At 44.2% G+C, this 27,206-nt stretch overlaps 1 protein-coding gene and 1 non-coding gene across 2 annotated transcripts in view; both read left to right on the top strand.

Annotated features, from left to right (window-relative positions):
* The first annotated feature begins 15,145 nt into the window (after window positions 1–15,145).
* ANAPC5 (anaphase promoting complex subunit 5) overlaps window positions 15,146–27,206 on the top strand; it is a 28,287-nt gene continuing 16,226 nt past the window's right edge. The window contains exons 1-5 of the mRNA XM_008142691.3: window positions 15,146–15,390; window positions 17,203–17,282; window positions 17,998–18,107; window positions 19,582–19,774; window positions 25,517–25,583. Of these exons, the coding sequence (XP_008140913.1) occupies window positions 15,184–15,390; window positions 17,203–17,282; window positions 17,998–18,107; window positions 19,582–19,774; window positions 25,517–25,583 (657 nt within the window). The 5' untranslated portion in view covers window positions 15,146–15,183. The remainder of the gene's footprint in view (window positions 15,391–17,202; window positions 17,283–17,997; window positions 18,108–19,581; window positions 19,775–25,516; window positions 25,584–27,206) is intronic.
* On the top strand, window positions 22,777–22,940 carry LOC114231968 (U1 spliceosomal RNA). Its single transcript, XR_003618003.1, has one exon. It is a non-coding gene; the product is annotated as a U1 spliceosomal RNA (small nuclear RNA).

Here is a 27,206-nt window from a genome sequence, read left to right as displayed (position 1 = left end):
TTTCAAATGATATTCCCAAACACACATCTGATTGTCTTTGCTAAAATAAATAGCTTTTTCTTTTGAACACTATTGGAAAGATTTTGAGCTCTTTTGACATTACCTGGAACATTTTCTGTTTCAACTGGCTCAATTTTATTTTATTCTTACCTTTTCTAATTCAAGATAACTTTTTAAAAATATATATATTTTATTGATTTTTTATAGAGAGGAAGGGAGAGAAATAGAGAGCTAGAAACATCGATGAGAGAGAAACATCGACCAGTTGCCTCCTGCACACCCCCTACCGGGGATGTGCCCGCAACCAAGGTACATGCCCCTGACTGGAATTGAACCTGGGACGCTTCAGTCCGCAGGTCAATGCTCCATCCACTGAGCCAAACCGGTTTCGGCTCAAGATAACTTTTGATTTAGAATGGCCTCTTTTATTTGAATAGTTAATTATTTAGTCATTGACACTTCAAAAAATACTTTCTTGTCCAAAGAGAAGAAAGATAAATTTAAGAGAAGAATGTTATATTATTTGAGATATAGCATCTTGTTCAATGAGCCAAGATTGAAGAAATATGAGCATGACCAATGCACAAAGTAGTCATGCTTGATTTTAAATTATAATCTAGTGTATTTCTCATTAATTAAGATTAAAATCTTGGTTGTTTTGGCTTTTACATTCTTCCTGAATCAGGATCCTTTAGGTACAAGTAACTGGTCCAAATATGCTTGAGCCAAAAAATAACAAAAGTGGCTAGAAGATACTAACTTGACCAAACAGGCCAATCTAGCAAGACTCCTTTAAGTCAAGCTTAATCTAGTGCACTCACACTGGGACTGGGGCACAATTTATTTCTCCCCATTTCTCAGCTACACATTCTCCATATGAGCTCCATTTTCAAGCCAGTTTTCCCACTGAAGTCTCCAGATAGCAGCCTCCTACTCTGAGACCACATACTTTCTCAGGCGTCTTCAGTGGGAAACAGTTCAAGCAAATATCCAGACACAATCTGATTGATCTAACTTGAGTCATGTGCCTATTACTGTGGCTGAGGAATAGGAGTGTCCAGTAGCTGAAAGTGGTGCCATCCCGACTCTACCATATGCCTGGGAATTTCCCACTATCTAAAGATGGTTAAATAAATTCTTCCCTGAAAGGTTCCTGAGGTTTTTTTTGTGTGTGTTTTTTTTTTCAACCACAGCAGGTCCTGCAATGATGGTGTTTCCTTCAAATCCTTTTGTTATAACGTTGATGAAATGCCATAGAAACTTAACTCTTGTTTATGTCAATTAGCCTATGGTAAAATTGGTTTTTGTTATATATCCTTGTCTGAATTTCTAAGAACCTGTCCATGATGTTAAGTAGGTATATTGTAGTGATACCCAAAGAACAGAGCTCTTGAAATTTGCTCTCTGGGTATGATCTTAAAGTCTCAAATCTGAAAGCCAAAACACCAAAATTTAGATCGAAAAACAACCACAGTTCAAGCCATTCTTCAGAGAGACATTAGAAATCTTCTTGTTCAAATTCCTGCAAGAGCATAAATCCATACTAGTATTTTTTGATATAAAATAAAATCACAACACTTTGCATCAATTGAGAAAATGCCTCTCTGAATTAGTGAAAAGTCTGAATTATGATAATTTTGAAAGAGGCATGATTTTAGCACATTCAAGTATGTGCAATAACTCTGAATAGGCCAAACAAGATTTAGGGAAATTGAAATTCTTGAAAATTTGATTTTATGAATAGATAAATATGATTTTCCCTGCATTCAGTAACAAGTTTATGTTTGTATAGTGCCTTATCATTTTCAAAACACTTTACCTTTATGATTTATTTTGGTCCTCTGTCTCAGAAGTGAAGGAGGCAGCTATTATATTTTTTGTTTTATTTTTTAAATATATATTTTTATTGATTTCAGAGAGGAAGGGGAGGGAAAGAGAGATAGAAACATCAATGCTGAGAGAGTATCATTGATCAGCTGCCTCCTGCACGCCCCACATTGGGAATCAAACCCACAACCCGGGCATGTGCCCTGACCAGGAATCAACCACTGAGCCATGCTGGCTGGGCTATTTTCCATTTTAGAGGTAATAAGAAAGCTAGTGACTGACTTGGAATAGGTAAGAAAGTCACTCAGCTTATCAGTTTTTTGAAATGTGATAATAACAACAGCTAACACTTATTATGGTTTACGAAGTCCCAGGCACTTTACCTCTATGTTTTTATTTGTTTGTTTTTTAAATATATTTTATTGATTTTTTACAGAGAGGAAGAGAGAGGGATAGAGAGCTAGAAACATCGATGAGAGAGAAACATCGACCAGCTGCCTCTTGCACACCTCCTACTGGGGATGTGCCCGCAACCAATGTACATGCCCTTGACCGGAATCGAACCTGGGACCCTTCAGTCCGCAGACCGACGCTCTATCCACTGAGCCAAACCGGTTTCGGCTACCTCTATGTTTTTATTTAATGCTTAAAATAATCACTAAGGTTTGTACTATTTTTATTCCCATTTTATAGACAAGAAAACTGAGGCACAGAGGATTAAGTAACTTGCCCAAAGTCCCATGATAGTAAGTGGTGGAGCCATATTCAAACACAGGCAATCTGATTACAGGGCCCACACCTCTGACTATGATCTTAACCTTTTGCACTCGGATGTCGAGTGTGACTCGACACGGTTAGCATTAGAATAAAGGAATCGAGAAAAAAGCAAGCGAGTGCAAAGCGTTAAAAATAGTAGGCCCACTACAGATACTTCAGAAGGACAGAGACAATGTATTTCAGATAGGTTAGCAGGTGCCTCCTATGGCTTGGTGTTCCTGGTTCATTTACTTAGAATTGCTTCCCATGCAGTGAGAGAAGATTCCTCAGAGCTGACTGTCCAAATAAATGCAGTTTTTATAGACTTCTGCTTAGTGGTATTTAACTGGATTACATTTGTACATAGGATTCTGTATTTACTGATAGCTCATTTGTACTAATGTGACAATTCTGTTTCCTAATCTTTTTTTTTAGAGATATATATCTTGATCTCTGGTTTCTTGCCATCCAATTTTCATCTTGATATGGAATATCCAGAGAAGGTAAAATCCATAGAAAGTGAAATTGCTATGCCATATGGTAAATCTATGTTTAGCTTTTTAAGGAACTACCAAATACTTTCATTGCCACCAGCAATGTATGAGTGTTTCAGTTTCTCCACATCCTTACCAACATGTGTTATTGTCTATCTTTTTTATTATAGCCATTCTAGTAGTATGGAGTCTTATTGTGATTGCCCCTACTTATATGACTTCTCTATGTCTGAACTAGACTGTGACTTCAGTGACAGCCTGAGCTGAATTTGTCACTTTTACCACTATTTTACCAGTCAATGTCCAGCTAAGTTCCCAGCACATACTAGATGATAACAAAACTATTTGGTGAATAAAAGAATCGACAGCCACCATTATTTTTGTGTACTCCTCCTGCACAGTTCCTATGGCATACATAAATTTTGCCAAGGCTGGTCCGAAACATCTTTAACCATAAAGAAGTTGATAGAAGTTGATAAAAGGAATGAATTTCAGTGTTAAAGTCTCCAAATCTATTTTTATTTAATAAATTCCTCCTACAGTGATTTAATGTTTGTTTTAGAAGAATTCTAAAATTTCTTTTGCTGATTTTAGATATATCAATGATGCTCTTGCCATGAGATACTGATTAGGTTGAACAACAGCTTTCTTGAATGTCTATTCCAAGAACTATAGCCCAGTAGGTGTGGAGGGTACATAGGCAGCCCAGAAACTGATTTTAAAAAATCTATCTATCTGTCCTAAATGCACTTTCTGAACAAATTAATCTCATCTTTTCTCTGGGATAATGGCTGAAACCATTTTCTCTTCTTCTTTTTTTAAAAAAAAATATTTTATTGACTTTCTACAGAGAGGAAGAGAGAGGGATAGAGAGTTAGAAACATCGATGAGAGAGAAACATGGATCAGCTGCCTCCTGCACACCTCCCTACTGGGGATGTGCCCGCAACCCAGGTACATGCCCTTGACCGGAATCGAACCTGGAACCTTTCAGTCCGCAGGCTGACGCTCTGTCCACTGAGCCAAACCGGCTAGGGCCCATTTTCTCTTCTTAAAGATGTCCATTCTTTTATTCATTAATTGACACAAATTAAGATCCCAAAGAAGATCTTTCCATCCTTTCTCTCCTACACACACAATGAATAAAATACCTGTTCAAAGAACTTCAAGTGAACAGAATTCTTGAGAGGTGCTCTGGCAACTTAATTGCTTTTGTGGTGCCAGGCCATTAAGAGCCTGAACATAAAGAACGAAAGAGTCATGACTAATGCTCAGAAGTTCCAGAAGCTTATGGGAAAGATGCCCTCCGATGCTTTAGCTGGGAAGCATGAAATCACTTTGAATTTCTTACAAATGTGCCTTGACAAGAACTGATTAATCAATCCTTCAACCTTTAGATCAAGTGTATCTTATATCCTCAACTCTATTGGAAATAGATATGTTTTTAAAGACTAAGTAAGAAATGCTGTGGATATGTTTCCAATTTGTACTGATTAATCTCTGAGACTCCGAAGTTGAGTTCTGACTTTGATTTCTAATATTAGGAAGTTTTATTCATAGCTGGTCCCAATATGAAGTGAGGGAGATATTGGGGGGAAATAATTTAAAAGGAATGAAGATCCTGAATTTGAAATGAGTAAATTTAGTTTATGCTATGGAATAAATTGTGAAGCCCTGACTCCCAAAGTGATAGTGTTGGGAAATACGCCTTTGGGAGGTAATTAGTTTTGATGAGGTCATGAGGGTGAGGCCCTCATGATGAGATAAATGTCCTTATAAAGAAGAGACACCAGAGAGCTCTCCGTCTCTCTTTCTGCCATATGAGAACATGGTGAGAAAGTGGCCTTCTGCAAGCCAAGAAGAGAGCTCTCACCAGAGACTAAATTGGCTTGCACCTTGATCTTGGACTTCCCAGCCTCCAGAGCTGTGAGAAATTAATCCCTGTTGTCTAAGCCACCCCATCCATGGTATTTTGTTATGTCAGTCTGAGCAACCTAAGACAGCCCATGTATCTACTTTATATAATTGTTTGGTGAACCTGGAAACATACAAAAATCAGTCATGGACCCAATCTTCCCTTTGCCTGAATAAACTGAGGTTTAAGCATGGACTATGTTTGCCCTAGCTGGTTTGGCTTAGTGGATAGAGCGTCAGCCTGCGGACTGAAGGGTCAAGGGCACGTACCTGGGTTGCAGGCTCAATCCCTAGTGGGAGCATGCAGGAGATTGATCAATGATTCTCTCATCATTGATGTTTCTATCTCTCTCTCCCTCTCCCTTCCTTTCTGAAATAAATAAAATTATTATATATATATATATATATATATATATATATATATATATATATATATTTTAATTTATTTATTTTTTTAAAGAATGGACTAGGCTTAAGAAGGGGATGAGAAGGGACTGCCTTTACGAGATTACACTTTTGGCCCCAATTCTTTATCTCCCCATGTATCCCACACTTGTTGCCATGTGAATTTGCATCTTCTCTTGCTAAAGAGGAGTCTATTTCCTGCCACTTGGATCTGGGCTGGCCTTATGCTTTAGCTAATAGAATGTGGCCATAGTACTGATGTGTGCCATCACTGAGCTTAGGACTCTAAGACACACTGGTTTCTACTTTCTCTCTTGCACCTGTGCCTCCTCCACAAGAATATTCCCTGGCATTGCCTGCAGGAGGAGGAGAGACACATAGAGACATTCCAGTTGTCCCCAGTCACATCCATTCTAGATCATCCAATCAGCCAGCCCTAAAATCTGTGCTTGAACTCTAACAAGATTTTTAGAGCTTTCTACCCTACCATCCCAGATGTGTGAGCAAGTATGCTTATTGTTATACCTTCGAGGTTTCAAAGTTGTAACACAGCTTTATCGCGGCAGTAGAGAACTATGTATCATCATTATTTGGCACCAGATGTTCATCAAACATCACAGGTCCAGAAACTCTTGCAAACTGAGATGTATGCAAGTTTTACAAACTAAAGAAATAACATCCCCCAAAGAAGGGAAAGCAATGAGCAAATATAGCTTCTGCTCCTATTATTGAAAGCAGCCACTTCTACTGGAAACTGCCATTAAGTCAAGTATTGAGAATGAGTCAGGGTATCTCTGTAAATAAATAAAAATGGTGAGCATAAAATGTCCTCTTACACTTGTGAAAATTATGTAATGTATATTATCTTTCACTTACCATAACTAAGAGATATTTGAAGTGTGTTCAAGCAAACAAATTATGAGAGTTGACAATAGAAAGGTAAGCTTGGCCCCAATGAATTAATTTGTTCATTGACCCTTCCATCTGCAGATGGTGACATCTGCGTTGGATGAAATAGGAGGTCGAGAGACAGCAAGGAGAGTTTCTTTCCTCAGGGAGGGAGGTCAATGCAGTTTGTGAGCTTTGAGAAGCTGGAATGTTATCTTGGATCTGGAAATACTTAATGATGCTTGTCAGGCTAGAGATCAAGTTACCCTGGGAGCTCAGTTAATTACCCAGAACTTTCTGTATTGATTGAGCCCTGAGACTCTGCGTGACTTTCTCAAAGCCAGGGCTCTTTTATTCTATGAGATATTTTCTCCCCTCTTAGCTGGATTTTCTTGGATTATTGAAAGAAAGTTTGTGCATGCACACAGGAGAGCTGCCTCACACATTTTATTTTCCTTGTTTAGAACAATCAGAGCAGTTATCTATTTCCTCTAACATGCTGTCTTAGAATAGTACAACCACAGTTAGGTTTTGTCATTTTCAGAACTTTTGAATCTGATCAGCAGGTGAAGCATTCATTCTGTGACACTGCTGGTTTTCCCATCTGTCATGGGAGCTTCAGATCATGCCTAGCACTTAGTTGCTGGTGAACTACTGTCTAATGAGCAATGGAGAAAACAAATCTACTTGGGGCTCACAGTGTTCAGAGATACATAAAATCATGAATATAGTCATCCATTACTCAAAATAACTTAAACACCTTTGATGAGTATTCAGTTCTTTCATAATCATGACATTGCTAATTATGATTTCTGATTAAATAGCAAGCTGGGTTCCTGGTCTTCATTAAAAGGTAGAGGCCATTTTCATTCATTGCTGGTGGGAATGTGAAATGGCATAGCCATTGTGGAAATGAGTCTGGCAGTTACTCAAAAAGTTAAGCATAGAGTTAGCATATGACCCAGAAACTCCATTCATAAAATATATCCAAAAGAATTGAAAACATGTTTACAAAAAAATGTGTACATGAATGCTCACAGCAGCATGATTCAAAGTAGCCAAAAGGTAGAAACAACCCATTGAGAGATGAATGGATAAGCAAAACGTAGTTTATCCATACAATGGAATATTATTCAACTATGAAAAGAAATGAAGCACTGACAATGCTGCCATGTGGATGGACCTCAGAAACATGATGCCAAACTAAAGAAGCCAACACAAAAGGCCACATATTGTATGATTCCATTTACATGAAGTGTCCAGAATATGCAAATCTATAGAGACAGAAAGAAAATTCTAGCTACCAGGGTTGGGGGGAGGGAGAATGGGGAGTGACTGCTAATTGGTATGGGGCTCTGGGGGGACAGTCATTAAAATACTCTGGAATTAGATAGTGGTGATCCTTGTGGGCTTCCTTTCCCAGATTTGAAGTCAACTGGCTGGGTTGTACTAATAAGGGACTCTGGAGGGAAATTAGAGGGTTGGTGAAAGGGAGAAGCCTTGGTATTTCTTGCTCTCTCTTTACTGGGGATGGAAGGGGTCAGTCACTGAATAATACATAAAATGAAATAAAGGTTCATATAGGAACAAAGCAAAGAGCCTGAAAGTCTTTCTGGGGACTAAATTGTTCTGGCAGGATGAATTGCTTTCAATATTTTCAATTATATATTAATAAAGATAACTTTGGTCGCAAGAGGAAAAATCTTCCTCAGTCAAGCTAAAGCAAAAAACAAAACAAAAAAACCCAAAACCAAACCAATAAACATTTGCTAATTTTTGTTATTGGGATTATATGCTAGGAAAGTTGATACAGTTGAAGAAAGCACTGCAAGAACTATAGTCTCAAGGTAGAAACAAAACTCAATGACCAAAAAAAAACCAAGATGGCGGCATAGGTGAAACACCTAACCTGCAGCCGGGCACAACAATTTCAAAGGCACAACTAGAGGTCAGAACGGACATCGTCCAGAACCACAGGAGAGCTGGCGGACTGAAATGCCCACAGCTGGGGGGAAGGAGAAGGCCACGGGGACAATCGGGGGAGCCGTAAAAGCCTGAGGTATGGAGAAACTGGCGGAGACACGAGCACGCGCGCCTGCGGGGAGGATGGAGCCGGAGAGGAAGGGGCGGCTGATGGCCTGGCCGGCGTTCACTGGCAGGAAGGAGATAAAGGCTCCGGAGTGCGCTAAGCGCCGGCTCCGACTGCACTGAGCGCCAGTTCCGGGCGAAACCCTGGGAAGCCAGGCGCAGGCTGGGGGAATGAATCTGGGCTGTGGGGCGCAGGCACAGAGGAGCGGGGGAAGGCAGAGCTCCAGAGGCGCGCACGGGAAGGGGCGCAAAGGACGGACTATTGCCTGCGCCACTGAACTGCCCTAGCGGGAAGGAGACATAAGCTCAGGACCGTGCTGAACCCCAGTTCCGACTGCACTGAACCCCAGTTCCGGGCGAAACCCTGGGAAGCCAGGCGCACGCTGGGGGAATGAATTTGGGCTGTGGTGGCGGAGGCACAGAGAAGCGGCGGCTCCAGACGCGCGCACTGGAAGGTGCGCAGAGGACGGACTTTTGCCTGCGCCACTGGGTGGCCCTGCTGGGAAGGAGACAGGGACGCCAGACTGCGCTGAGACCCAGTTCCAACTACACTGAAACCCAGTTCCAGGCGAGAATCTGGGAGTCCAGATTCATTAGGGGAGGGACTGGACTGTTTGGCAGTGGGCGAAACTCCAGGGCGCGTTTCTCTCAGAGGTGTTTGCAAGGAATACAGAGGGACACAGACACAGGAGCCTCATAGGGCGGGGCTGACAGGAAGCCAAGGTTGTAGGCTCCACCCTGTAGCTCCGCCCCAGCCAAGCTGAGCAGAAGCTTTTTCCTGCTGAGTGCCTCAGGTAGTGGCTGACCCACACTACATTGGAGACCCAGAAACGAGGGCATCTAGTGGTTGGTGGGAGATGACACCAGATTTCAATCACTTGCATAAGGGAGGCATTCTAGAGGCAGACTCAGTGAGCACCAAAGCATTGCTGCATCAAGACCCGGCCCACAAACATGTCTCCTGCACAGCAACTCTTCCTATATAGACAAAGAGGGTCCTCACGGCCAATTGGCCTGGAGGACAATCCCTCCCAGTGACACCAACAACAATCAAGACTTAACTGTACAAAGGAGGACCAAGATGGAGACATAGGGCGGCAGCCTGATCGATGCCTACCACAACAATATTGAGACTACGACGGGAGAGCAGAGCAGACACCAGCCAGAAAGACCGGGGGGCTGGCTGAGCAGATGCTCTACAACTAGAATAAAAGAGAGGGGTACGCAGGATGATGCTGATGCCGGTGACCCAAAGTTCACACTTTAAGAACTATGGCTCAGGCGACACAATGGTGGCCTGGAAAGTGCTCGGCGCAGTTCCCCCGGCGGTCTCCGGCTGAGGGGACGGCTGCACTCGCTGCCGAGCACGGACAGACGAGCCCCTGGGAGACATGGGGAGGGAGACTCCGTGCTTGCTGACCTCCGAGTCCTTCAAGAATCTCAATGCCCCGAAGTGGCCAGGTGCGCACGCTCAGCGACTGGCCACCGTTGCAGACCCAAGGGCCGACGCAGCGACACCGGACCAGCCCACCGCCGGGCACCGGGCACACCAGAGCCTTGCCGAGCCTGCCGCCCAACGAGTTCTGCGGCAGCCGCCCTGGAGCTCTGAGAAAATGACCGAAGGAATTGCTGAGAGGGAATTGACCAACAGGAATTGGGATCAAGAAGACGAAACCCCGCTGAGACCCGAGTCCAGGCGAGCCTGCGAGCCTCTGGGCTCAGATGTGGTCACACGCCTCTGGGTCTAGGTGAGGCCTCACGCCCCTGGGTTTGGGTGAGGCCACGCGCCCCTGGGTCCAGGTGAAGCTGGATTCCGGGTTCGGGTGAGGCCATGTGCCCCTGGGTCCGGGCGAATCTGAACCCTGGGTCCGGGTGAGGCCGTGGGCCCCTGGATCCGGGTAAGGCTGGGTCCCGAGTACGGGTGAGGCCGTGAGCCCCTGGATCCGGGTGAGACCACACGACCAGGGGTCTGAGAGAGGTAACGCGCCCCTGGGTCCGGGTGGCTTCGTGCACCTAGGTCCAGGTGAGGCCACGTGCCCCTGGGTCTGAGAGAGGCCACGCACCCCTAGGTCCGGGCGAGACCATGTGTCCCTGGATCCGGGTGGGGCCTCGTGCACCTAGGCCCGGGTGAGGTCACGTGCCCCGGGGTCTGAGAGGCCAAGCATCCCTGGGTCCGGGTGAGACCATGTGTCCCTGGATCCGGGTGAGGACGCGTGCACCTAGACCCGGGTGAGCCCAAGTGGCCCTGGGTCTGGGAGAGGCCAAGCGTCCCTGGGTCCGGGTGCGACCATGTGTCCCTGGAGCCGGATGAGGCCTCGTGCACCTAGGCCCGGGTGAGGCCACGTGCCCCTGGGTCTGGGAGAGGCCAAGCGTCCCTGGGTCCGGGTGAGACCATGTGTCCCCGGATCCGGGCGAGGCCTCGTGCACCTAGGCCCGGGTGAGCCCAAGTGGCCCTGGGTCTGGAAGAGGCCAAGCGTCCCTGGGTCCGGGTGAGACCATGTGTCCCTGGATCCGGGTGAGGCCTCGTGCACCTAGGCCCAGGTGAGGCCACGTGCCCCTGGGTCTGGGAGAGGCCAAGCGTCCCTGGGTCCGGGTGAGACCATGTGTCCCTGGATCCGGGTGAGGCCTCGTGCACCTAGGCCCGGGTGAGCCCAAGTGGCCCTGGGTCTGGGAGAGGCCAAGCGTCCCTGGGTCCGGGTGCGACCATGTGTCCCTGGAGCCGGATGAGGCCTCGTGCACCTAGGCCCGGGTGAGGCCACGTGCCCCTGGGTCTGGGAGAGGCCAAGCGTCCCTGGGTCCGGGTGAGACCATGTGTCCCCGGATCCGGGCGAGGCCTCGTGCACCTAGGCCCGGGTGAGCCCAAGTGGCCCTGGGTCTGGAAGAGGCCAAGCGTCCCTGGGTCCGGGTGAGACCATGTGTCCCCGGATCCGGGCGAGGCCTCGTGCACCTAGGCCCCGGTGAGGCCACGTGCCCCTGGGTCTGGGAGAGGCCAAGCGTCCCTGGGTCCGGGTGCGACCATGCGTCCCTGAATCCGGATGAGGCCTCGTGCACCTAGGCCCGGGTGAGCCCAAGTGGCCCTGGGTCTGGGAGAGGCCAAGCGTCCCTGGGTCCGGGTGAGACCATGTGTCCCAGGATCCGGGTGAGGCCTCGTGCACCTAGGCCCGGGTGAGCCCAAGTGGCCCTGGGTCTGGGAGAGGCCAAGCGTCCCTGGATCCGGGTGAGACCATGTGTCCCTGGATCCGGGTGAGGCCTCGTGCACCTAGGCCCGGGTGAGCCCAAGTGGCCCTGGGTCTGGGAGAGGCCAAGCGTCCCTGGGTCCGGGTGAGACCATGTGTCCCAGGATCCGGGTGAGGCCTCGTGCACCTAGGCCCGGGTGAGCCCAAGTGGCCCTGGGTCTGGGAGAGGCCAAGCGTCCCTGGGTCCGGGTGAGACCATGTGTCCCTGGATCCGGGTGAGGCCTCGTGCACCTAGGCCCGGGTGAGCCCAAGTGGCCCTGGGTCTGGGAGAGGCCAAGCGTCCCTGGATCCGGGTGAGACCATGTGTCCCTGGATCCGGGTGAGGCCTCGTGCACCTAGGCCCGGGTGAGCCCAAGTGGCCCTGGGTCTGGGAGAGGCCAAGCGTCCCTGGGTCCGGGTGAGACCATGTGTCCCAGGATCCGGGTGAGGCCTCGTGCACATAGGCCCGGGTGAGCCCAAGTGGCCCTGGGTCCGGGAGAGGCCAAGCGTCCCTGGGTCCGGGTGAGACCATGTGTCCCTGGATCCGGGTGAGGCCTCGTGCACCTAGGCCCGGGTGAGCCCAAGTGGCCCTGGGTCCGGGAGAGGCCAAGCATCCCTGGGTCCGGGTGAGACCATGTGTCCCTGGATCCGGGTGAGGCCTCGTGCACCTAGGCCCGGGTGAGGCCACGTGCCCCTGGGTCTGGGAGAGGCCAAGCGTCCCTGGGTCCGGGTGAGACCATGCGTCCCTGGATCCGGATGAGGCCTCGTTCACCTAGGCCCGGGTGAGCCCAAGTGGCCCTGGGTCTGGGAGAGGCCAAGCGTCCCTCGGTCCGGGTGAGACCATGTGTCCCTGGATCCGGGTGAGGCCTCGTACACCTAGGCCCGGGTGAGCCCACGTGGCCCTGGGTCTGGGAGAGGCCAAGCGTCCCTGGGTCCGGGTGCGACCATGTGTCCCTGGATCCGGATGAGGCCTCGTGCACCTAGGCCCGGGTGAGGCCACGTGCCCCTGGGTCTGGGAGAGGCTAAGCGTCCCTGGGTCCGGGTGAGACCATGCGTCCCTGGATCCGGATGAGGCCTCGTGCACCTAGGCCCGGGTGAGCCCAAGTGGCCCTGGGTCTGGGAGAGGCCAAGCGTCCCTGGGTCCGGGAGAGACCATGTGTCCCTGGAACCAGGTGAGGCCTTGTGCTACTAAGCCCGGGTGAGGCCACGTGCCCCTGGGTCTGGGAGAGGCCAAGCGTCCCTGGGTACGGGTGAAGCCAGATCCTGGGTCCGGGTGAGGCCGTGCGCCCCTGGATCCATCCGGGTGAGGCTGGGTCCCAGGCCCGGGTGAGACCACGTGCCCCTTGGGTATGGGTGAGGCCACGTGCCCCTTAGTCCGGGTGACGCCGTGCCCCTGGGTTCGGCCGAGACCAAACCAGAGGGAGTCGGACCTCCATTACCACCATTTGTCCACCATCCAGAGCTGAGGGGTCAGTGCTGACATGTACACATAAGGAACTACTGGACATTGAAATTGGGTCTCAAAAGAACTGTTGGTCCAGGGGGAAGCTCGCTACAGATTGATTCATTTGCCTGTCAGCATAACTATTATTGCTCGTCTCACATTCAGTTCTTATTAGTATATATCTAGTGACATATGATCTCGCTCATCTAGGGGAAATGATGAACAACATAGACTGAGGAACAAGAACAGAACGAGAAGCAAGGAGGCATCGATCGGACTATCGGGCCTCAGAGGGAGGATAGGGGAGGGTAGGGGGAGGGTGGGGGGAGGGGGAGAGTTCAACCAAAGGACCTGTATGCATGCATATAAGCCTATCCAACGGTTAAGTTCAACAGGGGATTGGGGCATGCGTGGGGAGAGGGGTGGGATGGGAATGGGGGGATGAGGACAAATATGTGACACCTTAATCAATAAAGAAATTAAAAAAAAAAAAAAAAACAAAACTCAATGACCACAGCTATCTATTTCTCTTTCTCTTCCCACCCCCACCTCAATTCTGATTAGTTCTGTTTCTTTTTGAAAATTGGTCTTGTTCTCTCTTCCTAGAGGTAGTCGTTTTCTAACAGTAGGGAATATGACATTGATAGCCTTGCCTAGTTACCCCAAGACAAAGAGGACTCTTCTTTGTCTAAAGTCCACACAGCAGTCCCAGAGAAGGATCTGATTGGTTCTGCTAGGGCCATATGTCTATAGTTAGAGGGACATGTTCTGTAACTTTGTTTAAATTAAAGGCAATACATTTGTGGGGAGAACAGTGGAGCATGTTGGACAGACAAAATAAACTGAACTCCACTGTAAGTTATACATCTCTGCTGCTTTTATTGTCTTGGAGGGCTGCTTTGAAATGTAAAAGGTGAAGGAGATCCAGCATTAAGTTTTCATCATTGAAAGTAAAGGAAGCCCTAGCCGCTGGATAGAACGCAGGCCAGCTGACTGAAAGGTCCCGGGATTTCTACCCTACCATCCCAGATGTGTGAGCAAGTATGCTTCTTATTATACTTGTTTCTATCTCTCTCTCCCTCTCCCTTCTAGGGCACGTACCTCAGTTTCAGGCTAGATCCTCCTGCCGGAGGCAACCAATCTATGTGTCTCTCACATCAATGTTTCTCTGTCTCTCCCCCTCCACTCTCAAAAAATCAATGGACAAATATTCTCAGGTGAAGATTAACAACAAAAAGTAAAGGAGGCCAACCATATGTCTATAACAGCAGGTCCTTTTCAGTCTCTTGGAGACAGACTGGTTCATCAAAGGGATTTTTGATTTGTGTCTTATGCCACTTTTTTTCTTTCTGAGATCAAATTTTTAGTTTATTATTCACTGCTGTATCTCTAGGACTTAGCACAATGTCTGGCACATTGGAGAGGTATAGATGAATGGAACCAGAGCTGTGACAAACTGTATTGAAAATATTGTATAGGGAATTCATTGTGGAGGGCTATGAAATACAGACTATGGATTTTGTAGTTTATTAGGAAGGAAACAGACTCACCATACGGAGGCATTAGCTACTATTTCAGGTAAGGATACAAGGCCACTTATAATCTGACCTGGCTGTCTCCAGATGGCATTTGTGAATACTGAGGGGAAAAATTTTGTTCACGCTTTAAAAGAGGTAAATGAAAATCCCAAACTTTTAGTTTAAATATTAACATAACGAATCAAACACAAATTTTAAAGGTGCAAATTCAATTCCGTTGCTTTTTAACACAATCTTTTTAAAATTCAATTTTAATTGTTTTCAAATGAAATGAACAAATGGCAGCCCCTATGAGGTTCAGCCCCGGCTCTCAAATGTGGACCCACTTTAACTCGGTCCTAGTCAAAGTCTCCCGGGAACCTGCTCTCCTTCCGCAAGAGTTTCTGTAGGGACTTAGTTTGTAGGTGCAACGCCTTTGTCCCCACCCTCCACGGCACTCTGGGGCATTCTTATTGGCTGTGGCTCTAATACGGCTTCTCTGATTGGCCGACGGCAAGCCGCGAGCGCGAAGTAGCCTGTTCCCTGGGATACGGCCCGGGCTGGTTGAGGCGCAGGGCGGGCTGTGTTGTGTCTCGGCCGGAACTCGGGTGTGTGGTGGCAGTAGTCCGGGACACCATGGCCAGTGTCCACGAGAGCCTCTACTTCAACCCCATGATGACCAATGGCGTGGTGCATGCCAATGTGTTCGGCATCAAGGACTGGGTGACGCCGTATAAGATCGCGGTGCTGGTGCTGCTGAACGAGATGGGCCGCACGGGCGAGGCTGCCGTCAGCCTCATGGAGCGGCGGAGGCTCAACCAGCTGCTTCTGCCACTGCTGCAGGTGAGGGGCCCCGCTGGCTCCCGTTCTTTCAGCAAACTTCACTGAGCACCTGCTCTGTGCCTGACATTTACTTGGGTCGGGGGTACGGGGGTCCATCAGCTAACTCTTGGCCTTGGAGGACCGCACAATAGAAAAAGGAAAGATAATGCCACCAGCTAACACTTAATGAGTGTTTACTATGGGCCAGGTGCTTGACAGGCATGTTTTTGCAGGTTCATATCTGGCTCCAGCATTTGTTAGCTGAGCGACTGGGGGAAGAGTTACCTTTTCAGGTCTTCTGTTTTCTGTAGAATGGGGCTGGCTACACGTAGTCCTGAGTGTGTGTGTGTGTGACACATGAATCATATGGGTTCTGTATCCGACCTAGACCTAGAGGACATTAATAAGTAGTAATAATGACATAAAACTAACAGTGAACATCGATTGTGTGCACACACTTTATAGCACTTACTAGTTGTGGGACTTGAGCAAGTTCTCCAGCCTATTTGGGTCCTGGTTTCTGCAAAATGGGAACAATAATAGAAACTATGTCATGGGATGGCTGTATTAAATGAGATCCATGGGAAACACGACACAGTGTGTGGCACACAATAATTACTCAATATTGGCAATTTTAATGTGTTCTCCTAGGGCACGTACCTTCCCATATACCAGTTGTATTTTTTCCATTTATTTGTGATTATATGACTGCTGCCTCTCCCCTACTAGACTATAACCTCTGTAAGGGCAGTGCTTTGTCCTATTTTTCTTCATTTTGTGCCCTGGAAGCCTAGTACAGCACCTAAATAAATATGTAGAATAAGTGAAATGTGGTATGCCCTTTTGTTTAGTTTTAAATTTCAATTAGATTGTAGTGGTTTTTTTAAGTTATAGATCGATTTTAGAGAAAAAGAGAAACATAGATTTGTTGTTCCACTTATATATGCTTTTATTATATGTGCCCTGACTAGCGATTGAACCTGCAATCTTGGCATATCGGAGGATGATGCTCTAACCTACTGAGCTACCTGCTCAGGGCCAAGATTGTAGTCTTTTTTTTTTTTTAAATATAGTTTATTGATTCTTTACAGAGAGGAAGAGAGAGGGATAGAGAGCTAGAAACATCAATGAGAGAGAAACATCGATCAGCTGCCTCCTGCACTCTCCCCACCGGGTATGTGCCAACAACCAAGGTACATGCCCTCATCCGGAATCGAACCTGGGACCCTTGAGTCCGCAGGCCGACACTCTATCCACTGAGCCAAACCAGTTAGGGCGATTGTAGTCTTCTTGATAGCAGAGGTCACATACTCTCTGTCTCTACTGGTACCTTATATGGACTTGGAAACAGTATGTCTGCCTATCTTACAAGGTTTTGGGAAGGATCAAATGAGATATGTTTTGAAAAAATAGGACACCTTTACTTGTATAATGTTTGCCAGTTCACAGAGCACTTTGCATTATCTTACTTAATCTTTGCCACAAACAAAGGAGATAATTATTATTATCTCCATTTTACTAGGGCTCAGGAGGCTACAAGTTTACATGATTACAAAACTAAGAAGGAAGGAAAGATGCATCCTTGGACTACAGATTCAATGTATTTCCCCCCCCATTTTAAACCATTCCACTGACTAAATGAGAATGATATGCAATTTTCAAGTATTACTTTATCGTTTTAGATAACTTTTTTTCCTCTTTCTGATTTGAGATTTCATGTTTGGAATAATTGTTAAAGCAGAGGGGTTGATAAATGAATTCATGTTTGCTGCTGTTTATCATTCTCCCGTTCTTTAAAATTTATCCATAACCTTCCTATCTTCCTTTACTCAGGGCCCAGATATTACACTGACTAAACTATACAAGTTAATTGAAGAATCTTGTCCTCAGCTTGCAAATTCAGTACAAATCAGGTAAACATTTTTTTTTTCTCTAGATATGAAAAATTGTCAAAATAGATGAAAATTAGAAAAGGGCACATGTTAATTATTTAAAAAAGATATCTTTGTTCTTTTAGGTTGTTTAATTTTTTTAAAAAAAATGGTTAACATTAAATGTACTGCTTCAAAATTTATTTTTCCATGTGGATCTACTTTTTCCTTTTTTTAATTATTTTTTTAATCCTCACAGGATATTTTTCCATTGATTTTTAGAGAGACTGGAAAAGAGAGGGAAAGACAGAGAGAAATATCAATGTGAGAGAAACACATCAATTGGTTGCCTCCAGCATGCGCCCTGACCAGGGCCCGGCCCGAGGAGAAGCCTGCAACTAAGGTACGTGCCCTTGACTGGACTCGAACCTGGGACCCTTCGGTCCGCAGGCCTGATGCTCTGTCTACTGAGCCAAACCGGCTTAGGGCTACCTTTTCCTTTTTAATTGTTGCAGAGAATTCCAATTTTATTGGCTGATGTGTTACTTTGACAAGTTTTATGATCAAGAAGACATCAGCAATGATACTTTTCAGAATATGGGAGTGACATTTTGGATGATCAAGTTTGTTTCATGTGCCACCATTTTTATGTGAAACTCTGAATTGCTTTTAAATATATTTATTTTAGGTAAATATGAAACATGGGAAGGTGTTCAAAGGGCCTACTTAAAATACGCACCTCAATTTTCTCATTCAGAATCAAACTGATGGCTGAAGGCGAATTGAAGGATATGGAACAATTTTTTGATGACCTGTCAGATTCTTTTTCTGGAACTGAACCAGAGGTTCACAAAACAAGTGTAGTAGGTATGAAGTTCTTATGAGAGAGCAGAGAGTATGTTTATTGAAGTGAGCAGCTTTCTGAACAAACACATATTTTAATTTGTGTTTATTGCCTTGCCATTTTGATCTGTGTTTAAACAATTGTCTTGTGGAAAAGATAAGTTTTGTCTATGATAGCCAAGGTATTGACCTGGTCTGGGGGGGCTCTTGGGGTTTCTCAGCTCTTTCTCATAGTGCTCTGGGTCACTTGTCTGCATTTCATAACTCTTAAGTCAGGGTCACCAACTAAACTTCTATGAAGAGAAGTAAATTTTAAGGTGAGGGCAAATGTGACATCTTTTGATGCTTTTCTATTGGCTTTATATCCATGCTCTATCCACCTGGCTTTTTTTCATAGTAGTATTTGTTATTCAACATCAGTCATTTATTGATAACTTACCTCTCTCCTATGTGCCAGGATGTGGACTTAAAAGATAGACATGGACCTTCTTTTTTTTTTAAATCTTAACTCGAGGATATGTTTATTGATTTTAGAGAGAAATGGGGGGGGGGGGGGAGAGAGAGAGAGAGAGAGAAACATCGATGTGAGAGAAAAACATTGATTGGTTGCCTCTCGTTATGTGCCCCAACCAGGGATCAAACCGCAACCTAAGAATGAGCCCTCACCGGGAATCAATACCTTTAGGTATACAGGAGGACACTCTAACCAACTGAGCCACACTGGCCAGGACTGGACCTTCTTCTTTATTTATTTATTTTTTCTTTATTTTTTATTTTTTCATAGATTTTTATTGATTTCAGAGAGGAAGAGAGAGGGAGAAACATCAATGATGAGAATCATTGATCAGCTGCCTCCTGCATGCCCCCTACTGGGGATCAAGCCCACAACCTGGGCATGTGCCCTTGACCGGAATTAAACCCGGGACCCTTCAGTCCACAGGCTGACGCTCCATCCACTGAGCCAAACCAGCTAGGGCTGGACCATTTTTATTGATTTCAGAGAGGAAGGTAGAGGGAGAAACATCAATGATGAGAATCATTGATCAGCTGCCTCCTGCATGCCCCCTACTGGGGATCAAGCCCACAACCTGGGCATGTGCCCTTGACCGGAATTAAACCCGGGACCCTTCAGTCCACAGGCTGACGCTCCATCCACTGAGCCAAACCAGCTAGGGTTGGACCTTCTTTTTATGGAGATTGCATTCTGGTAGGGTAGGGCCAGATGAAAAAAGTAAATAAGATAATTTCAGATAGTTATAATAGTCATGAAAAAAATATATTGTGTGGATAAAGATGGTGGAGTGTGGGTGTGAGCACTGGACCCTGAATAAGAAGAAACCAGATTTGTAAAGAGTGGGGAAGAACATCTGGGCAGAAGGAATAGCAACTTCAAGTGTCTCTTTTTTATTCTTTTGAAGGAAGAATTGTAACAAATAGTCATCAAATTTGTGTATCCCGATTTCATTTAATGCCTTCACCTTGTCTGTGTCTTTTGTAGGCTTATTTCTGCGTCACATGATCTTGGCCTACAGTAAGCTTTCTTTTAGCCAAGTGTTTAAACTGTACACTGCCCTTCAACAGTACTTCCAAAATGGTGAGAAAAAGACAGTGGAGGATGCTGATATGGAACTGACCAACAGAGAAGAGGGTGAAAGAAAAATGGAAAAAGAAGAACTTGATGTGTCCATAAGGTAACTTGGGTTTTTTGGACAGGGGTCCCTTTCCTGTGAAATAGCACAATAAATAATTGGAGCAAACCAGAACCTTGGCGTATCAGGACGATGCTCTAATCCACTGAGCTTCCTGGCCAGGGCCTGGTTATGGGATCAAGATTACAGTACTATTAACTCCTTCCAAAACCTCACTTACTTAGAGTTGTCTATAAAGGCTTCTCATCTCTTGGAAAGGCAGTGCAGTATGGGGTGAAGGGTCTGGCGCTAGAGTCAGAATCCTGGGTATGAATCCCTGCTCCTTCCCTTATTCCCTGTGAGGCCTTGGGCCAGTTACTCAACTCCTCTGTGTTTTAATTTCTTGATCTGCAAAATGGGGGAGATATCACCTCCTCAGAGGGTTGATGTAGGAATTAAATGATAAATGTATATAAAGTGTTTAGAACTGTTCCTGGTATGTGGCAAACATTCGACAAATATTCAGTGTTCTCTAGTTTCTCTTCTAGTTAAGGCCCCTCAGGAAGGCTTCCAGGCAACAGTCTGATCTTTGTTTGAGCTTCTCTACAAGCTTAAAGGAGCAGAATGTCACTTCTTTAGCAATGTGAAAATGCAGACTTCTCATATTATGGTTTGGTTTTCTCCTAAGTTTATCTGATTTAATTAGGTCTAATTGCATCTTTTTGTTTTTATCCTATTCTAAGAATTCATTTGCGTGTAAGCCAGTGTATTTACAGTTAAGGTGCATGGTTTCGGAATATAGTGTATATTTAGTAAACTGAATTGCTCACTGATATGAAAGATATTCTTTAAAAGTTATTCTAATTAAGTATTACACTTTGTCCAAAAAGAAATGCTTTTACTTGTTATAGGATATTTCTTTACTTTGCAAGATATATTTTATACACTCCTTGATTCTTTTAAAAAGGAAAATTTCAAATTTTTCTCTTTTTGTGATTTTTCTAATGTTTTATTGTGTTATGAGAAGCTTCTCACTTTAGCCCTTTCTATTTTTTTTTTTTTTAAGTTATTGGAATGATTTTAGGTATGTTTTCTTCAGGGAAATTATTTTTCTTGCCCTAGAAATTTGTATTAAAATTAGAAAGGAGAAAGTAATATTGAATAGCCAACAAATCTCCCATTTTACAATGAAATCATTCCTATTTAAAAGTGGGAACCTAACTGGTAATTTAGAAGGGATAGAATAAATATTTTTCCTGTGTTTTTAAAAATCCACTTACAGGCGGAAGTGCAAACTGAAATTTAGCTTCAGCTTTTCATTTGCTCGTTGTTGCCAAGGGGCAGCTCTGTGTCCTGCGGTAAGAAATCAGGCTGATAGGATTACAGCTCGAAAGGCTGCAGTGGAGCCTGCTAGTCTGCACGCTCCTGGAAGCAGCTCTTCCCTGTGCTGCTGAGCGGACCCCACCAAAGCAGAAATTCTCTGGTATTCCTTCACCTGCCAGAGATTTTATATAAATCTCCAAAATTCATTAATGTGTTCAACAAATACTTATCGAGTGCTTCCTGTGTGCCAGGCACTATTAGGGGCTGTGCTGTCAGCGAAAAGGGAGAGCTCCTGTCCTCGTGAAGTTAGGTGGGAGGGTCAGGTAGTAGGTAACTAAAGGAAGAAGTAGTGTAATTTCAGAGACCGTCAAGTAGGACACAAGGATAGAAAATCACTGTGGGGTGCTGTTTGGGAAGGTCTCTTTCTCTCTCTCTCTCTTTTTTAAAATATATTTTTATTGATTTCAGAGAGGAAAGGCAAGGGAAAGAGAGATAGAAACATAGATGATGAGAGAGAATCATCATTCTGCTACCTCCCGCATGCCCCCACACCAGGGATTGAGCCCGCAACCCTGGCATGTGCCCTGACTGGGAATCAAACTGTGACCTCCCGGTTCATAGGTCAACAATTGCTGAGCCACATCGGCCAGGCAGGGAAGGTCTCTAGAACACTGGGAGCTCGGTGATGAAGGAGCGATTCCTGAGAAGAATTGCCAGAGCACATGGCAGACACAGAGCCCCCAAGTCAGGACAAGCTGACATATATTGGAGGGACAGACAGAAGGAGGGGCTGGATCACACCCTCTGGTCACACACCTGGGAAGGGCTCAGGTCCTCATGGCCTTAGATGTTTAGTAACTGTTCTCTGTCTCAGTCTCTCTCCGCCCCTGGTTTTGACCTGTCACTACACCACTCAGAAACCTCCAGAGGTTCCACACATTCTCCCCACCTGGTGTTTGAGGCCTCCACAATTGATCTTTCTGACTTTACCTTCTGTTCTCAGCTTGGATCCTTTACCCCAACTAGCCAGGTCTGCTTGCATGCCCTCAGGCTTTTTCCCTTTCTGCCTCTCTTATTTTCTTTTACTGGAATGCCTTCCTCCTTCCTCATCATTTTCCCCACTCCTTACCAACTTTCCAGTTCCTCACCACTCCGGCTGGAGTGGTTTCTCCCTTTTCTAAGTCCATACTCATCCTTGATACTTATCGTTTACTACCATTTTTGCACCTGGGCTGATCCTAGCCTTTACCAAGACTGTAGACATGTTTGTTGTAGACCATTAAGATTTTGTATCCCTCACCCCAGGGCCTTAATTGGTGTTTTATGCCTTGCACATACTTTAAAAAACAAACAAACAAAAATCCTTGCTGATTGATAAATCCTATGTAAAATTTAAAAATTTTCAGTTATAGTGATAGATTTGAGCCCTTTAGAGCAGTTTACAGGCGTCTTTTAAGAATCTGATGAATGCCCTAGTCAGTTTGGCTCAGTGGATAGAGTGTCGGCCTGTGGACTGAAGGGTCCCAGGTTCGATTCCGGTCAAGGGCATGTACCTTGGTTGTGGGCACATCCCCAGTAGGGGGTGTGCAAGAGGCAGCTGATTGATGTTTCTCTCTCATCGATGTTTCTAACTCTCTATCCCTCTCCCTTCCTCTCTGTAAAAAAACCAATAAAATATTTTTTAAAAAATTAAAGAATCTGATGAATGCCATGTACTATATCCACATTAAAAATGTACATTCATACTTACCTGGCAGGGAAGGTACCATGATCATGAAGGTGGTTTTCCCAGGGTGAGGCTTAGCCATTGCACTCCAGATGTGCTGACCCCTGTGGTCTCCCCAAATGTGGGAAACTCGACTGCATCATTTGTGGTCTTGGAGGGCTGTGTTCGTGCTGTCCACTGGACAGATAAAAAGCACATTCATACAAACTTTGCATGCAGTTTTACAAGGTCTATGGACCTCTAGCTCATCCATGAATCCAGGTTAAGTGCCCTTGAGTTACAGCACTAGTAAGCCTAAAAGTCTGTCTCAGCTGATGATTGGATTCATGAACAAGGTCTACTTGAGCCCTTTTTCTTAATGGAATACCTCTATTGCTTCTTAAGGGCTACTTTCTCCTCCATGTGAGGCTCCGAGGAAGCAAAGGAAGGGTCAGTGAAGGATGGCTTGGGCCACGATATTTTTATTTGCTCTTCCCAAGCTTGTTCATTCACATCGGCCACCATTGCCAGTATGGGAGCCACAGCCGAATTTGATCTTCATTTATAATAACTCTTATTTGTCTTCACTTGTAGCCATTTTCCTTTGCGTCATTTTGATTTTCTCATGTATTGCCCCGTGTCCTTTATTATAAGCTACCCTAAATCTTTTTTGGGGGAATGGGGTTAAGTAAGTAAATCATTTGGTACTACTGAGTATCATGGACTTTAGAGGAGAATGGGACCAGTGGTGGTGTGTCCAGTTTCATTCGGATTCTCATCTGTCTCTAGCCTTTTTGTGTTCAGCCATATTTATTTCAAACCTTGGGCTTATTTTGTTTAAAGGATATGTTAAGAGAAAAGGGCTTATTGCCCAGACACTTAACTCTTTTCCATTTGAGAACTTGGCCTGTGAAATTTTTTTCCATTTCCCTCTAGGTCACTACTGTGTCACTGATCTTTGTTAGGCCTGGGTCAGGGCTGGTTCTTGGCAGCTCCAATATTTGCAAAAGCTGATCCACTGCCTTGGGGATTGTTAGGTAATATTTATCGGAAATGAAATTAGGAGAACATGAGAGCAGCTCTTCCTAAAGTGTTTTCTGTGGGATGCTAGTGCTTCTTGAGAGACACGAGGAAAGGATCCTTTGTGCAAGTGAGGTCGGTAAATGGTACATTAAGCAAAAGTAAAGTTTCTTTCTGCTGGATTTCTCTAATGTGTATCATGAATCTCCAAGCAAGATAGAATATGTACACCTTTCCTCAAATTCTTTAACCTCAGAATTTTCTTAGAATATCCGTTTACATATAGTTTGCATAAAACAGTTTGAGATCAACTGTAATTAACACAGAGTGCTTATACAAATACTATTTATGAGTAAATACTGATTTTATACTTATTGTAATCCTATGTAGAGAAGACTTTCTTCAGTGATAAAAGAGTAATATTCATACTTCGACCTCAAAACAAGATTGTTTTATGCTGTGCATGTATAGATTTGTCAAGTCTAGGTTTATATTAGTACATTTCTTGTTTATCAGTTAAGCATCTAGGCAAATGATTATTTCTTAGGTGAAGCCTCCTTTTCCTGCTTTTGAATACAACACCATCTTGACTCTGTAGCATGGAGTTAGAAACTCTTCATTCATTTGCCGAAACTGGTTTGGCTCAGTGGATAGAGCGTTGGCTTGCGGACTGAAGGGTCCCGGGTTCGATTCCGGTCAAGGGCATGTACCTTGGTTGCAGGCACATCCCCAGTGGGGGATGTGCAGGAGGCAGCTGATTGATGTTTCTCTCTCATCAATGTTTCTAACTCTCTATCCCTCTCCCTTACTCTCTGTAAAAAATCAATAAAATATATTAAAATTAAAAAAAAAGAAAGAAACTCTTTATTCATTTATTTCCCAAAATCTGAGTGTGCCTACGTATAGCCCTGGGTATTCACATACAAATGCAGGTAAGAACAGCCCAGCTCGGCAGTGCATAGGTGCTATGATAAGCATCTAGGAGACAGTGGGAGCTCAAATAAGAAAGGTCAGGAGAGCTTCTTGGAGGCTGTGAGTCTTGTAATTTTGAGTGATGGATGGAGTCCAATAGTAGGTGGGCAGATGGGCCCTGCAGGTTGTGAAAGCATCAGGGGCACCTTGTCATGACAGGAGGCCTGTAAGGTATTCGTGAGGCCTGGGGTGTAGGTGACAAAGAGAAGGCAAAGGAGAGAGGCAGGAGGTAGGATCACCCATGAAGCACTGCACCTGCCCCGCTAAGCAGTGTGGACTTTATTTTGGAGGTGATAGGGTACCACTGAAGGGCTTAAAATCAGGGATAGCATGATAGATTTGCATTTTAGAAAGATCTGAGAGCTGTGTAGAATTTAGGTCTATGTTTGTCCACGATCATTGTGAACTTTGTCAGGTCATTCAACATCACTTTTTAAGTATGTCTTTTCTCTTCCTGAGAGGAGAGAATTAATTGTAAAAGTTTTTGGCCCTAGCCAGGTATCTCAGTGGTTAGAGTGTTGTCCCGATAGCCAAGGTTGCATATTCAGTCCCCGGTCAGGGCACATAAAAGAATCAACCAATGAATACATAAATAAGTGGAACAACAAATCATTGCTTCTCTCTCTCTCTCTCTTTCGTTCCCTTCCTCTCTCCTTAAAATCAATCAATTAAAAAAAGTGTCTTAACTCTTCTGATAAAAAATCAGTTTGACTTTGTAAGCATTACCATTTTTGCTATGGTGTATTATATGTATTTCTGTATTATTTTTGTTTTATATTTTGTAGAGAAGAGGAGGTATCTTGCAGTGGGCCTCTGTCCCAAAAACAAGCGGAGTTTTTTCTTTCTCAACAGGTATGTTAATTCTCTAATTTATCATGAACTTTAAAAAAATCGTCTGACGTAGTTTGTCATGGCATATGCCTGTTACGTTGGTGGGTTTATTGGTAATTCTGCATTATCCCTTGTTCTTGGCCCTCTTAACTTCACTAGCAATGAATGCTGTTACTTCCTATTTTGTAGTTTTATTTTTCGATTAAAGTTATAATGCAGGTTCATTCAATAATGTTACATGACTAACACAGCCAAAAAACGTGACTTAGAAGACGTACTTCCCTTTCCCCAACATTTTATTATGGACATTTTCAAACAAACAAAAAAAATAGAAAAGCATTTTACAGTGAATATCCATATACCCTTCATCTGTATCCTACAGTTAGTATTTTTCTCTGTTCAACACATATCTACCCATCCTCTATCCGACCACCATTTCTTTTATTTATTTTTTTAATGCATTTCAAGTTGCAGATATCAGTGCACTTTATCCCAAACATTTAAAAATATATATATTTTTATTGATTTCAGAGAGGAAGGGAGAGGGAGAGAGATAGAAACTTTAATGATGAAAGAGAATCATTGATCGGCTGCCTCCTGCACGCTCCCTACTGGGGATTGAGCCCACAAGCCAGGCATGTGTCCTGACCGGAAATCAAACCCTGACCTCCTGATTCATAGGTTGACGCTCAACTCCTGGTCCCAAACATTTTTTGTTGGTGGTTTTAAGTCATACTCTCATTTTCTCAGTAACATAAGCTAAATGTTTTTCTCATGTTATCTTCAAGCAGACTTTTTGCTAGATTTTTCTAGTTTTCCCTAATTTTGTTCTTAAATCTCTTTCTGCAGAAAAATGTAACAATCTAGCTAAAAGTGATAGGAACACGCCTGCAGATGAATTTTAAACAAATTAGGAAAACTTGTCTAGCTATCAAGGAGAAAATACAGCTGGATCCTCACCTTGTCCTCACACCTTATTACCTAACAGGTGGATTAAAGGGGCAAATGTAAATATTTAAAGCTGTAATTAAACTAGAAGGAGCTACAATATTAACTTTTAACTGGTTTATAGATGGGGAAAGACTTTCTAAACATAACAGCTGTGGAAGTAATATGTAGGAGAAGATCATTTGATTTTTTAGCATAAAAATAAAAAATGTCTGCATGTCAGAACACGTTCTAACAAGATTAAAAGGCAAACAACAAAATGGGGAAAGTATTTGCAATAAATATGACAGTCAAAGGGTTAATAGTTTTGTTTTAAAAATCATATTTGTAAAGACTGATGATGAGACAAAGTTTGTAATATATCATTAAATGAAAAGAGGATGAAGTAAAATTATGTATTTTAACTTTGTTAAAAATATAGTGTGTGTATATATGTATACAGACACACAAATATATACATAGAAAAATATGCACTGGAATAAGATACACTGAAGAATTAATAATAGTGTTATTTCTGGGTGGAGGGATTACAGATGACTTTTGTTTTCTGTATGCTTTTCAATAGTTTTAGAATCTTCTGTAATGATGTAATGAATTAAAATGGAATTAGAAATTATTATTACTTATAAAGAAAAATTTGTCTAGGTAGAATTGAATTAAGTGTCTATAACCCAGTTAAGTACTAATATTTAATTT

Source organism: Eptesicus fuscus, chromosome 23 (assembly GCF_027574615.1).
Source record: "Eptesicus fuscus isolate TK198812 chromosome 23, DD_ASM_mEF_20220401, whole genome shotgun sequence".
Classification (NCBI taxonomy): domain Eukaryota; kingdom Metazoa; phylum Chordata; class Mammalia; order Chiroptera; family Vespertilionidae; genus Eptesicus; species Eptesicus fuscus.
The sequence above is the reverse complement of the archived record's forward strand: the minus strand, read 5'-3'. Positions and strand labels throughout refer to the sequence as shown.